Source organism: Haplochromis burtoni, unplaced genomic scaffold, assembly GCF_018398535.1.
Source record: "Haplochromis burtoni strain Fernald_Lab_line unplaced genomic scaffold, NCSU_Asbu1 Contig_3, whole genome shotgun sequence".
Taxonomy (NCBI): Eukaryota; Metazoa; Chordata; class Actinopteri; order Cichliformes; family Cichlidae; genus Haplochromis; species Haplochromis burtoni.
The window spans coordinates 5,871,509-5,886,774 of NW_024582364.1; the positions used below are offsets into that span (position 1 = coordinate 5,871,509).

General features: G+C 38.9%; 2 protein-coding genes across 2 annotated transcripts in view; one reads left to right on the top strand and one right to left on the bottom strand.

The window, feature by feature from the left end:
- The window catches only part of b4galt2 (UDP-Gal:betaGlcNAc beta 1,4- galactosyltransferase, polypeptide 2), a 212,861-nt gene extending 202,722 nt beyond the window's left edge, over positions 1-10,139 (top strand). The window contains exon 8 of the mRNA XM_005912500.3: positions 4,346-10,139. Coding sequence (XP_005912562.1) covers positions 4,346-4,496 — 151 coding nt within the window. The 3' untranslated portion in view covers positions 4,497-10,139. The remainder of the gene's footprint in view (positions 1-4,345) is intronic.
- A 550-nt stretch (positions 10,140-10,689) lies between these two features.
- zgc:113531 (uncharacterized protein LOC541359 homolog) lies at positions 10,690-14,903 on the bottom strand. The gene is made up of 3 exons (XM_005912499.3): positions 14,249-14,903; positions 13,220-13,349; positions 10,690-12,943 (listed from the first exon to the last, which is right to left on the bottom strand). The coding sequence occupies exons 1-3, from the start codon at positions 14,603-14,605 to the stop codon at positions 12,753-12,755; spliced, it is 678 nt and encodes a 225-aa protein (XP_005912561.1). The 5' UTR covers positions 14,606-14,903; the 3' UTR covers positions 10,690-12,752.
- Positions 14,904-15,266: the final 363 nt, after the last annotated feature.

Sequence of the window (15,266 nt, forward strand, 5' to 3'; positions counted from 1 at the left end):
GTGTGTGTGTGTGTGTGTGTGTGTGTGTGTGTGTGTGTGTGTGTGTGTGTGTGTGTGTGTGTGTGTGTGTGTGTGTGTGTAAAGTTTCATTTTAAGGTTGTTCTCGCAGAAGCCTGCCAATTGCACTGATAAACTAAGCTTTTGTTTCCGCTTTTTGTCTTCAGGTGCAGAGTTTCTTCTCTGTTTAGATTCAGATTAATGATTGAGCCTTTTGGGAGAGTTTATCTGGAGTACCTGCGTAATGTCCAGCTTTTACCAAGGGAAGCGTTGTCTTGACTATCTGATGAATGTTTACTATCTCCTCTGCACACATGCATTCACATTAACTCGAACATTCACAGGAGTCCATTCTCTCAGCTTGTCTGACATGCTGGTTAGGCATAGCAATGAGATGTTGTGCCGATGGATTTAAGAAAGAGGAACATTAATCACAAGCTACAAGTATCAGTTAGAGCACACACCCATACACCATTTGTATCGGGCAAACAGCATTGCAATTGAACCAGATGCACAGCAAGCTCATTCAATATGCCATCCCTTTGTTATCATCCTGGGACATTGCAGCTTCAGAGGGTGTTTGTGTTTATTTGGGTTGATATCTGTATGTGTATGTAACCAATAATAAACCATAACTAATAATTACCTTTAAAGATAAAAATGTAACCTAACATCACTTTAAATTTACAGTTTCATTCATAATACAGAAGAAGTGGGAGGTAGTTCTCATTTGCTAATTTATTACTGAGAGACTAATGATGAGAGGATTGATAAATTCTCACACCTGGGTAGTAAATATTATATTAGCTTAGTATAGCTAGCTAGAAACAGCTAGCCTACATCTAAAAGAGATAAAGAAAATCCACTTATTGACTTATCTGATGCACACTAATTAATTTCTTCTATATGAATGACTTAATTTCATCAAAAAAAAAACAACATTTAAAAAAACAACAACATTGATCTTTAGCTGGACTGTTAGCATTAGCAGCTAATCTGCTTACAGTCCTGTGAGCTGTTGTAGTTTATTATGTTACGTGACTTGATAGATATCTTTCTAAGCTATGTTTGTATTTGTTATATCTAACATATCTTATCTTAATTTTGATTAGATTAAAAGATAATTATTATATACTTGGGTATTATAATGAACTTATAATAAAATACTGCAGTTTAAAAAGCTTTAGTGTTTCTTTCCTATAGACTCAATAAATAAATGAAGGTTAAGTCATTTTCTGATGGTGGACTGATTGTACACAGATCTAAGGGTACTGAAAAAAAAACTTAACCTTACCTCGATCTGTAGTTGTTGCTGTGCTGTCAAAAGCTAAGTACACCCTTACTTCTTGCATAGGACTTAAGTGGGTATGTAGCAAGCAGCTGCTACTAATTAAATGCACCTGATTAATTGAAAAACTTTTGGCTTAAATGTTTTGGCAGCTTGCTGGTCTGAAGCATTCAGGTGTGTGTTAACACAATGCCACAATCTTCCCAGAAGTGGATCTCCCAGTAAATTCACCCAAAAGTCAGACCTTGCATTGCTCAAAGAAATTTTTTAAAAGATACATCTCAGTTCATGGCAGTACAATTAGAAATTGACTGAGCATGTTTGGCTTATTTGGAAGGCTAGTCAGACCATGCCTGTCTACTAAAGTATTCTAGATTTAAATGTGAGGCTATCTTTCTGAGAGCTAAAGCTTGTCCTAAATTGGGTCAAATCAACAGGACAATGGTCCCAAGGACAGCAACAAATCTACAAATGAACAGAATACAATCAAGATGCTGCAATAACCCAGTCAAAGTCTAGACCTTGACCTGAGTAAAGTGCTGTCACTGGACTGTAAGAGAGCTATGCATACAGCAAATTAAAGAAGCCTACAAACCTCGAAGAACTGAAGCAGCATTGTAAAGAAGAATGGACCAAAAGTCATACAGAATACAATTACTTCAAGATATTCCTGCAAAATGTGGTTCTTAAAAGTTATTGATATACTTTTTATTTTTCGCAGTACTGCATTAGAGTCCTGTAAAACCTTTCTTTCTTAAGAAAGAACCAAATGAGTTACCCAAACTCTTCTTTTAAGATTTTTTTTTTCAAACAAGGTTAAGTGGGCCAACTCAAAATGTGACACTAGAGCAAAATAACCCTGATTAGCTGGCACGACAATCTATTGTTGAGATTCTTAACCAGAAATGTTTTCCTGTGAGACCCTCAGTGGAATTAAAAAGGAGCTTTACTTAGCCCAGTCAGGACGTCTGGAAATCAGGCTAATGAATATGTAACGAGGATGTCTTTGTCTCGCCCTCTAACTCTAGAAAGTAAGTCTAAGAGCTTTGAAAGGATACATAAGGTAACCTACAGGGTGTGCCTGTATGTGTGTGTTTACATGTATTAGATATTCTTTATACTGAATGTAGGCAGGGATTGTGTTTAATATTCTTCGTATGATAGAGTCATCCAAAGATTTAGCTTTCCCCCCCTTCATTCGCTTTATTTTTAATATCAGTATATCTCCATCCATCTGTCACACCCAGACATGTTTATCTCATCGCCTATCTGTCCTTCATTTTTCTTCCCTGTCATCCAACCTCTGTTTTTACCTTAAACACGCTCCCATTCCTCTTCTGCTTCCTTTCTCTTTCTCCTAAATGAATTCCCCCTCCTTCCAGGTAAAAGTGCCGTCTTTTTGTAGAAGTCAGAGAACACGTGATTCTATGTATATGTTACTGTATTGTATATTGTGCACCAGGAAGATGCTTGACAACGTTTTTTTTACCCAGCTTCCATTCATGCCAATAAAGATTTTTGATTTGATTTGAGGGAGACAGAATGCAGGAAGAGAAGAGAGATCTTTGCTCGTCAGCTCTGACAAGGATCTGTAGACTCACTGGTCCATGTCGGACTGAAGTGTCATCTCCAGTTGCATGTCCAAGCATATCATTAAGAAGACATCTTTTGTTGCAGTCAGTCACGGCTGTCTTTTGAAAGTGAGTGTGGAGTTCTGGGTGTTTGCACACATCAGCTCTTTCTCTGCTCAGAGACCTCAAAAAAAAGAAAAAAAGAAAAAAAGGAAGAGATTTTAAGACAAGAGTGTAAACACGCTGGTAGACACTGTGGCCTCATTTCCATTCTGAATGCCTGCAAAAACTCATGCTACTACAAGGGTGACAGGCCTGTTTGTGTTATGAATCTGTTTTAATGCCAAAGGTTGCATCACATGCTGAACTGAGGCTCAGCAGCCGCTCTGTGTAACTGCCTGACACACTGTGTGAATTTTTCCCCCCATCTTTAATACCAAAATCAGAGCGCTTTCTGATGTAACTGCTGAATCACAGCCCATGGAAAAAGATATCCAGGCATAAGACAGACAAACCCAGGTAGATATTATAGATCATCCTGTTCTCTGAGTCCCTGTGCTAGGCCACAGCACCACCTGTTGGTCACGATCAGCTTGGGGAAAAAATCAGATGCTCTATTTTCTTAACTTTTAGGAAACTTTAGCCAGTAGACATCGGGCTCTTTTCATCATATTGGTTAAATGTGCACAGCAGCACATTGCAGATGGAGTTCATGCATGTTTTTGAAAGTTTAATCTTTTCTAATATCTGTTTTTGTTTTGTTTTTATTTGCCTTGAATGCTTTCTGGACTAGTTTATCCCCTGTCTTTAAGTTATTTCCAATCTCTGCAGTGTCCTGTGCACAGAATATGATCTTTTGTGTATATTTGTGCATTGCATATTCCATTAAAAGTGCGGCTGCAAAATAAAGCAGCTGTGCTCTGTGCCGCCGCAACCCGGAATTGGATTAGAGGATGGAAAAAATGACCAAACTTGGCACAACTTTCAGATGCAGTTTTAAGGGTTTGCAAATATACAAAGGTTATATACGGGGGAAAAAATTAAGACGGACTTTTGCGAGATCTCGCAAAAGTCCGTCTTAATTTTTTTTTTCTCCCATGTCCCCTGCGGGGCTCCGTAGTTATACTTCTTTTTGACTTTTTTATTATTAAAAACTTGCACTGGAACCTACAGCTAGGCCTTTTTTTTCAGTTTTCCTCATTTTTTTCTTTCCTTAGCAGTGTGTCAGGCATCTGGTTGCTTTTCGTAGAATAAAAAAAACAGTTGACGAGAAGAAACGATTGATTTATATTTTCTCATCCACGTTGCAGCATTGCTGTAACTGTAACCGAACTTGGGCTGTAACCTGGTACCTGGTACTTTTTATCTGGTACTCCTGTTTTTGTTTTGTTTTTAACTTACACTGAACTGAATCTAATATTCTTGATTGTCTCCTTCATTTCCCGCTCTCTCCCTGCCCTTCCTTCCCTCTCTTCATTTACTCCATTAGATTCAACAAAATACAGAACACCAAGAACACAATGAAGAAGGACGGCATCAGCTCTCTGACCTACAGACTGGTTCAAGTCAAGAAGTATCCTCTGTACACGAACATCTCCGTGGAGATCGGCAAGCCACCACCTCGGCCCATTAAGGGCTAGAAGAAATGAAAGAGAGAAAGTGGACGATGTGGGGGAGGATGCAACTGGCCTAGCGAGAGGAAGATGTGAAAGAAGAGAACTTAAAGGACGGAAAGAAAACTGAGAGTGTCTCACAGGCATCTGAAAGAATATGAAATTGAAAATAAGAGAGCAAAACTTGTCGCAAGCACATCATAGTGTCTCTTTCTGCCTTGTTTCCACTCTATTCAGCTTGATATTTCTCTCTTTTAGGACTCAGGCTCTTTCCACCAACAACTTCTTGAAGCAGACAGTGGGTGCTATCACACCTGTAACAATCAATGACTGCAGAATGAATAACTTGTGGACCAAAGGTGGATTATCAGTGGCGTCAAACTTAAGTTTTCCTATCAAACTGGAGGGCAACCGATGGCATGTTGACAGCGAGCATTGACAGGAACTGCTGGTGTGTCATGTAACACTTTCTTAAATGTTGATGATGGATTTCTCGTAACGTCTTAAAACTGTCTCCATGAGAAAACGCACAGACTGTTTTCATGCATACTTTGAAAATGCAAGAAAGAACTAACTTTGTGCGCATTAACAGCCCCTGGAGTCAAGCTGTAACATTACCACAACGTACTGACATGCAGTGATGAACTGTGTTACTGTGTCTAACGGCTTGCATATCAGAGACATCAGCGTCTCTTGTCCTGTGATGCTAACAGACAATTTGCTTTGGACATTTTCGTCAGGGAGTGACTTGTTTGGATCTAATTACTCAATCAAACCCTCTGCTATCAATTAATGAATGTGTATTGTGCCTGCATCTACAGCAGAAGACTCAAATGAGTGCTGGTGACACATGAACACGCTGATGAAACACGTTTGTCAGCCACTACAGACGACCGGGAACTCTCTTTTTGTTCTCTGTTTTTATACATATATATGAAGTTAAACTCTGGAAGCAGAAGCTGACTTGTAGAGAGTTTTTCAACAACAGTAAATAAACTGAAAGGATGAAAGGGTTTCTCCTGTATGCAGTGTACTGAAACTATCTTTGGAGAGCATTTGAAATCAAATGGAAGAACTGAAGACAGCAGGTCTGATACATACTGACAGCTCAGTTATGATTTTGACCCCCTGCAGCACATAAGGAGATTATACTTCTGGAAACTTCTTTTTTTTTCAGTTTATTTTGCTAATATGCACTTTAAAGTCAACATTGAGCTAATACTCCTTTAAAAGATATTGGAAATTTACCATATTTTCTGCATATACAGTATTCCCCAAAGCTCCAGACATCCACTGGTGTTGGTTTTCTTTTAGCTAATGTCACTGTTAACGCTAAATTTGGTTGAAAAGTCAGGGGGTGAAATTTGTTTTGTTTGGGTGTCTTAAAAGTTTTAAATTTGGTCCAAAAGTGAACGTTTTTTACCAAATAGGCTAATATTACTGGGCAACCTGTACAGATATGTGCAAAATTTGTTGGGCAAAGACACAGATTTTGTCATTTGTATACCACCACAGTGGTTTTAAATCACCCAATCCAGATCTGATTGCATTGCAGAGGTTTTGCATTAACCATTTAGGAAATTCAGCCACTTTTATATGCCGTCCCCAATTTTTCAAAGGCTCAAAGTTATTTGGACAATTGGCTGAAAGGCAGTTTCATGGGCAGGTGAGGTCTGTTATCTTGTTTTTTCACAACAAGTGAACCAGACATAATATCTCAAGTTACAGCTCTTCAAAGTAATTTCAAATATGACGCCAAGAGAGATGTAAGTGCAATTGAGGGAGGCCATTATTAGGTTGAAAAACTAAGATAAACCTATCAGTGACACAGCAAAAACCTTTTCCAAATTAAAAGTCTGGTTCATTCTTAAAAACAATGGATGCACTGACCAGCGCAGCAACACCAAAAGGCCTGAAAGACAAAGAAGACAACTAAAGTGAATGATAACACAGATGTTAAGAAAAACAACTTCTTGTCTAACGAAATCAAGAATGAACTCAAGGAGGTAATGGTATCATTGTCAAAGTCCACAATCATGAGACACCTTCATGAATGGAAATACAGAGGTCTTATAACAAGATCTAAAACCCCTAATTACACAAGTGAATTGTGAAGTGTACACACTATGCTCTCTGCTCAGATTCAGCCAAAGTGCAAATGGATAATGACCCAAAGCAATCTGAGAAAGCAACCCAAGAGTTTTTCCTTTACAGGCAAAGGAATTAGAGATTCTTCAATGACGAAATCGGTGACCTTATTTCAGCCCAACAGAGCTTTTCAGTTATTAAATACAAAAACAGAAAGCCCCACAAACAAGCAGCAGTGGAAGGTGGTTGTAGTAAAAGCCGAGCCATCTCAAGGGAGGAAACACAGCATTTGGTGATGTCCTTGGGTTCTCGACTCCAAGCAGTTATTGACTGCAAAGGAGTTTCATGAAAGTATTAAAAAAATCTTTAAAATTACGCTGGTTTGGTTAATAGTTTTTAAAAAATTGATGTAATTCCTAAGCCATTAATTCAAACTTTTTGTTAAACCCCTTGAATTGGAATTTGAAGCTGAAAGTCTGCACTTCAGCCACCTATTGATTAAAACCCACTGCACTGTGCACATAATTGTAAAAAATTATGTCTTTGTCCAACAAATTATGGACCGAACTTCAAGTGTGTATACACATGTAAATGATGTTTTTATTCTCATTGTGTGTTGCATAGTGATGGTATTTGTGTACACCTCTGGAGAGGCTAAACACATTGTTCCAGCATGCTAGAGCAGCACAGTAGGAGCAGGATGAGCGCCGCAGCCTCATAACGAGAAGGTTCCATGTTTGAATCTACAAAACAACAATCGACAAAAAAGGGACATCAATCCATCGATCTGTTCATCAATGGATTGATGTCATCCTGCTGTTCATCCTTTACTTTTTAACCAAATCTTGATGTCGTTCAGACAGCTGGCAAAATTGTCTCCCGCCGTCATCCCGCCGTCTTTTGAACAGGTTTTTGCTCGGTGGGATGTCGAAGAAATGAGCTGTCAGTTATGTTTTATGAGAAAAAAGCAGCGTGAATACAAAAGCTGACTCTTGTAAGATTTACAAGCGGCTCCACGGGCAGGACAAGGTGAAATCATTCTCAAGGTCTCTTTTAAGCCTACAATCTAACTTGGTAGTCTTTTTTTTTTTAAGTGTCACAATTCATTAATAGTCCGTTGATACTATAATATTAATATGCCGTTTTATCTCTCTGCTATCTCTCCTGTCAATCGTTTAGCAGGAGACGATCATATCCGGACGGAGGAAATTATAAGGTGCTGCTCTTTGGCTGGTGGAAATTGTTAATTTTAGGGCAGTAATGAGAAGTTACAGTTTGAGCAGTATGACTGACGTCCCTATTGCTGCTTCAGATTTTATCAACATCAGCTGTCAAGCCTACATGCTAAACGGTTTTATCACGCATTCAGATTTCACAATCGATGGGCTAAATTAATCCTTTTTTTATTTAAAGTTCTGGAACTTTTTGTCTCATGTTTACTTCTGTCATTTCTTCCATCACCGCATTGAAGTCTTTGACTGTTTTGTACTTTGATGCTTTGCTTTTCTTCTTCCTCTGTTTTCTTTTCCTGGTCTGTACTGTCAGTGTTGTTATTGTTGACGCCTAAACGCCAAACTGATGCCTTTAGAAGTGATGTGTGCTAAGGGGAAGGGAAGGTTATCTTGAATTCTTTCTTTTGGGCAAAGATGACGCGATAGAAATGTGTGTTTTGAGATTGAAAATATTTAAATGTTTGTTTCGGTGCAAAAAATAAAGAAAGCATTTGCAGTATGTTTTCATGAAAGTGGCAGGGGGTTTGCATAAAGTCTTGCGACTGCAATTTGAACCACAGAGAACAATTTGGGGCTTTTATTTTGGTGAAAATCGAGCACCGTTGGCCTCCTCTTTGGTTAGCCTTGAGGCAAAACTGTTCCCATCTGTTTGTCTCTCTGTTATCTTTGCCTCAAGCTTATTGGAAGGTATCAACGCTCTTTTCTGCACACGCACACACACACACACACCCGAGCACACACGTTCATTCAAACTGTCCACCCCTCCCTTTTTTTCTTTTTTTTTTTTAGCACCATCTCCCTTTTCAATGCCTCTTCTTTTGTACTCTGCCAGTTTAGGTTGTTTGTGGCAATGGCACACTGTTGTGCTTTGTGATGAACCCACTTCAGGCGCAGCCGTGCCTCACAAGGGTGCTTCGACTTTCAATAGATATTGACGGGGCCTCTCTTTGAGTCTGTGAAGTCCCGGCCACTTACTGTATCTCCATTTTCTTCTTTCTCGGCACACATCCCCATCCTTGTGTCTCCCTTCTTTTCATGTCCTCTTTGGATGTCGTCATTTTATTTTTCACTTTTCTCTCTGTGCTTTGATCCTATTTTTTTGTTTTTTAAGCAGTAGTCTCCTGGTGAGTTTTTGTGTTGTCAGACTGCACACAGGGGTCAACAACGATCCCTTCTCTAAAGTGTTTACAGCTCACGCAGTGCAATATTACAGATTCATTCACCTCTATATCATGTTCTTCTTTTAAGTCATTGTTGAGGGATGTGGGATGACATTTTAAGGACTAGTTTCAATTCTAATGCAGTCATGCAAATTTTTTAAATTTGTCTTATAAACCTGTTGTGTTATCTAAACATAATCAAAGATTAAAGGCAGATAAAATGATGGCATCACTATTTTCATCATTCTCGCCATATCAAAGGGACAGTGCAGCAATTTAATGTGCTTTGTAAAGTTGTGGCCACTCCGGCCAACATATCCCAGCTGTGCGGTTAGCTTTAAAATAGAAGTTTAAAAATCTTTCATAGAGTTAGTAAGTGCAATTGGACATTTTGGGCAGTCAAGAAAAAACCCCTTTAAAAAGAATTAAAATTACTTCCCTGTTTACCAAAAGATTAATGAAGAATTTGACTCATATTCGCTGGGTTCATTTTGCATGGGCTTAAAATGTTGTTGCATGCTCTGCCCTTAACTGTGGATCAACTATGAGTGGGTTCAACACCTTTTAAGTCACTTTGAACTAGAGTTCAAAACACAGTTCCAGCTGCCTTCTCCTCGATGGCAAAGGCAGCAGGAATTCATGGGCACTGTGGTATTTCAAGTCACACCTAAACAAATAGACTGAACTGTAAAATTTGTGGAGTGTCCCTTTAAATGTAAGATCAATCCTTCTGGGAAGCCTTTATGAGATGAGAAGTTGACAGAAAGTTGAAAAAAGGTATAATTTAAAGCAGGAGAGGGATGGGTGCAGTGCAGTGTGTATAAAATGTGGGTTAAAGATGTAAAAATCAGCAGAAGAAACTTTAGCATAAGTAGTATTTGAAAGAACCACGAGGAGTGCTTGATGTTTCTTGTTGGACTTTTTGACTTTTGAAGCTGTTCCAGCTGTCAGGTAAACCTGGTGGTTCAACTATTCAAAGCGCTTTTTTTCTGATACTTTTTTTGTTCATCTGCTGCCGATGGCAGACGGGACTTTCAGGCCTGTGGGTGTTTTTAAAGATTTCCTGTACCTGTATGTTTTTTTTTCTTTTTGTACATTGAATGTTGAAAATGTTATATCTTATATAGAATGCATTAAATCATATCAAACCTACTTTTTCTATACAATCAATAAATCTGCAGTTAAAAAGATACTGTGATGATGGTGTGTTTCATGTTTCTTTGAATATTTCCTCTTGATCTCAAACAGTCCAGTTGAACTTCTGCAGACTTTTTTTCCTCTTTTCTCTCCTGAGTGCTTCTTCACCCTTCGTAGGTTTTTACACCATTCTGCATTTATTCATTAGTTGTTCTCAGGCTCTATTCTTATACTCTGTTTGACCTGTCTTCCTCCACTCAGCCCCAAACAGTCACGGAAAATGATTGCCCCTCCCTGAGCTTTGCACTGCTGGAGGTTTCCTCCTGTTAAAAGGGAGTTTTCCCTTCCCACTGTCACTTCCCACATATATTGCTCATAATAATATAAATAAAACTGAATTAAATTCTGTCCTCTAGTTAAGTCGACAACACGAAAGCCTTTTCGTCCTCTTGTTGTTTTAGTTTACTGGTTCTTTATCGTTGTTGTTGTTTTTTCCAGGAAGCTGCTTGTTTCCCATTGTCAGCAGAAAAGCTCTGCAGGGGCATCGGGCAGGTGTCCTCACAGACAGAAGCACAGTAAATGAGTCACTCGGAGTAAAAAGAAGCAATTCAAAACAGACAAGTTTAATGGGCATGAAAAAGGAGTTTTAATTTGAAGAATTTTTGCACATTTTCTCTGCACACCTGTATGGATTATCAAAAAAGGTATGCAGCATCACATCACATCAGTTCCCTTCATATCAGCCAGTAACTTGAAAGCTGCACTTGTAGGAATTCTTTCATATTTTGTGAAATACAAACACAGCGTCTGCTTATTAATGATATTTAGCTACAATGGATCAATGGCACTGATGCAGGCAGCAGCAGCCCGAGATTATTATATAATGTCAAAGCGGTAAACACAGAGTTTTAAACTTGAAATCACTTTTGTTTTTTTCTATGAAATGTCCCTCATGATCAAAGTGAGAAATGATGACAAATTACAGAAGGTAGGCCTGCTGCCTATCAATGTTTCTGTTTTTTTTTTTTTAAAAAGAAGACAATATACTTCATGCTACATTTCATTCTGAAAACAGTAAATCATAATTTTCCACTTGGGGAGTGCAAATAATGTAGAAGGTTGTTTGTATCAAAGCTACACCTTTCTTGTGAAAAATGAGCAAAGCTGTGAGTTACAGATTGTTGTTTTTTTTCTGCTCTACAGTGTACATGTACAAATCACATTCTCCTAAATGAACCCCTGCTTTCAAATATTACACTTGTCTACAACTACTGTACAGTCATATGTCAGGCCATACTCTCATACATTATATTTCAATTAGCATGGAAATTGAACTACAATATTTATAGAACAGACACAAAGTTGTTTATTGCTCCGTTCTGTTGTTTCCTAGTCTAAATTGCATCACAGTGATGCATGCATTTTACTGCTGCATCAGCTGGTGACAGGTCAATTATCATTTCTTGTCATCCAATAATTACATTGGCTTTGTTCTGATGCTTGAAATACCTCCTTGGTCCTCCCCAAGGTCTGCAATAGCCCACTCATCTCTCTCTCTCAGAAAAACACCAATCATGATAGGAAGGCCACTACTCAAGGGTCGTTTAATTTATTTGTTCCTGTTAGATTTGTTTCATTAAAGATTCTTCTGTAGTAGTGCAGGTATTGGGAATAAGTGTTGGAGTGTTTGTTGTCCATTTAAAACAACATTACTGGAACCTAAATTTGTGTTTTTGAAGTTCTTATAATTCTCAGCTAGTGTCCTGTCAGTGACAGCTTTAGTGTTGTTTGTTACACTGAAATGTTGGATTAGGTATCCTTGTCCTGTTGCCTAAGGTACAATGCTGTGCAAAAGTCTTGAGCCACATGTCATTCTTTATATTTTGTTTCAAAGTAGGCAGGCTTTATTGTAATTTTTCAAATTGGTCTGAGCAATAGTTCTCCAAACTTTGAGAGGCTTTGCATTTTTTTTTCTTTGGACCGTTTTGGACGGTCTTTGCTGTTTTGATTATTTTTGAAGGGCGGTCTTTTATAAAAAAAAAAAAAACTAACTCAAGAGATGAACCAGTGTAAGAGAGATTAGATAAGAGACAATTTAGCAAATTTAAAATCATATGTTTAGGCACATGATACAAAAAATATCAAAGTTAACACAATCTGAGAGACAGAAAATAGTATTTTTGCACCAACAAGAAGCGAAGGTCCGAAAGAACTTCTAGCAGAAAACTTGTCATATTTTGACATTGTGTGCAGTGTGAACTTAAGGAATTTGAGGAACTGGACAAGTGGAGGAAAAGTATCAGTCCCAAACAAAAATCTGCAGCATATAAACAGCATCTTAAAGTCCAGTAAAGACTTGACACAGGACCTGAGAGTTGTATGTGGCCTTTCAGCTGATCCATCTGTTATTCACTCCTTGACAGATGCCCTTCCACTGCATAGTACAAACTCTGTTTTTGCCTTTTATTATGCATTCCTATGTGTTTTTGCACAAGTTTAAATAAATCTATGCAGCTATTTCCCATTTTTCTAGCAAAAAGAAAAAGAAAGAACTGGTGGCTTAAGACATTTGCACAGTACTGTACAGTACATTAACATACTGCTTCTTTAAACAACATGTATTTTAAGAAATGTAGACCTCTGACAGTCTACCTACTGACAGAGAATCAGTTTTGCTGGGTGGGCGGCTGGTGAGGTTTACAGTTTCTGAGGCGGGAACAGGTGGCGAGGCGGTTTCCCTCCCAGTAACCAGCATCTTGGCCGTCGTGACAACGACACTTGGTGCAGGAGTCAACCCAGATGGGCTCTCCTGCAGGAATCACTTTACTGCGTGATCCATCAACATAGCAGTTAGGACCTTTGGGGAGAGGAGAAGAAGAGGTAATTGGAACTTAACAGATACTACACATAATCAGTCAAATGGATAGCATTGTGTAACTACACTCATCCCTATTTTAAACCAATTTTCAAAAACAAGACAAGACCACACTAGATTGGGTCTAAATGACAACATTTGAAAACTGTGCTCAAATTATAAAAAAAAAAAAAGATAAATGTTCTCTCTGTGATGCTGTCTGTGAGTGTTGTTTTTTTTTTAACTTTCTACTTTTATTAAACTGTGTTTTTAACATACCCTCCTTGCATTCAGGGCAGCACTTCCCAGGCTGATAGACAGGGTTGACACATGGTGGAGGCGCACAATCTGCCACAAGACAGCGGGCAATGCCATCACTGTCACAAGTGCACTGCTCACATTCTGATGGCTGGAAAACACACACACCGACACAAACACACGCATACACTGAAACCCAGCAGGGATCATTTCCTAATCTCCTCGTGATGTAAATGCGGGTTAGTCACTCCTAGCAAGCACACGAATTATGTATAATGGTATCCTTTTTAAAGCGTGTACTAATCCTCGTACCAACTCAAAAGGGGGCGCCATTTACCTCCAATTTACTACTGCATAATCATTACATACAAACGGATATCTGGTTTAGGCTTTAGTATTCATCAAAGCTCATCGTCATTTGGTTCTGACACATGCATTCAGAGACAACGATTGGGAACAATGGCTGCACAAGTGGGCGGCATGAAACAGACCAGAAGACCCAAAGTTTAAACACCAACTGGTGTTCCCCTGTGTTACTAGAATATCTCTATGATATTCAGATTATTTAGATAATAATTACATTTTAGAGCTTCTATTAAGTGTTGTTATTATTAGTGTTCAAGTCATTCTTTCGAATAATGTATTCTTATAATGTTCTTGTACACTGTTATTGTTGTGATGCATTTACAGTACAGTACAGTTACTACAGCTTTGACGTCAAAAAGATTTACTTAAATAATACTATTGACATAAGCGCACTAAGGTGCTTCATTTTAGGATGACGATGCTGACATTTTCACTTGTAGGCCATTTTCTAAATAGTTGCAGCTACTTTGAGCACTATTCTTACAAAACTAAACTATTATCGATGGACGTCTCAACCAATGCACACCTGTAACCCTCTTACATTTTCTTCAAAGCCTGATGATTCACAAACGTATATCAAAGTAAATATAGAAAAAGTGTAAAAAAAAAAAAAAATTAGGCCTAAAAAGACAAATTTTTAGACCTTTCCAATAGGTGATGTTTATTTATGTGGCACTGACTTACCTGGAAGTTCTGTCCTAGCTCGTACACCACCCCTCGATACTCGCACCCAATTTTTTCACACCTGGGGCAGCAGTCGGTGGGGTAGTGGCTAACGTGGATACATGCAGCTGGGAGAGAGGTGCATTCAGTGCGGGCACACACGGAGCCCTCAGCGGTGCACTCACATTGAGTGCAGTGATCAGAGTCTAGGAAATACCATTCTCCCATGTAGTAAATGCTGCCATTGGCCTCGCAGGTGCTCTCCTGCTGTCCAGCGACCGAAAAGCCAAAACAAGCCTGCGCGCAAAGTACGAGTGCCAGAAGGACCGTGCGTATCCCGCGCGCTAAGGAAAGGCGCTCTCTCACAAGCTTTTCCATAATCTAGCTGATTAATCCAAATGAGTAAAAGTTCGTTAGTGAAGGGAAACTTGCACTATAGTCCTACTTGGGTTTAGTAGAGCGATCAGCCAAGATTCGAAAAAACAAACAAAACCTTTTCTTCGTTATTGTTAAAAACAAAGCCCCCCAAATCCTGAACCTCTCCACAGCGGTCTGCCGGGTCTGCGCACACTTTTGCAAGGCAAGGAGTCCGGAAGGGAGTGGAGGCTGGGAGCATGAGGGGGAAAGTTTCACTGCTCTCATCAGAGTACATGCTTGCCCTTAACGTTACTAAGCTGAAACCTGTCCCTCCCTAGTTTAACACGCACGACTTCAGCCTCCTACAAGAGTTCTTCGTGGCCTTGTGCGATGCGTGAAGCCTACTGCGCCTTTAAATTTGCTCTTATTGTGCTGTTTAGTGTTGTATTTATTTTTATTTTACAATATACCAAGTTTACCTGGATTTAATGTCTTACATTTCGTCATCCCACCGTGTATTTTGTTTAATGCTTTATTTTAAATTAAACCAACTCTTAAGCCAATTTTAAATAAAACGAATTAAAGGATTTGGCATTTTTTTTGTAGCTGAAAGATAAACTTCTAGACCACTCGAACAGGTTGCTTGTTTGAATGCAGTCTCTGTGTTAACGGTTCAGACAAA

Bases quoted from the DNA above. Each gene is read 5' to 3' on its own strand.
- zgc:113531 (XM_005912499.3), bottom strand. From the start codon at position 14,605: ATGGAAAAGCTTGTGAGAGAGCGCCTTTCCTTAGCGCGCGGGATACGC. The intron at 13,350-14,248 runs GTAAGTCAGTGC...TGTGTTTTCCAG, and splicing joins AGCTAGGACAGAACTTCCAG to CCATCAGAATGTGAGCAGTG. The intron at 12,944-13,219 runs GTATGTTAAAAA...CTCTCCCCAAAG, and splicing joins CTGCCCTGAATGCAAGGAGG to GTCCTAACTGCTATGTTGAT.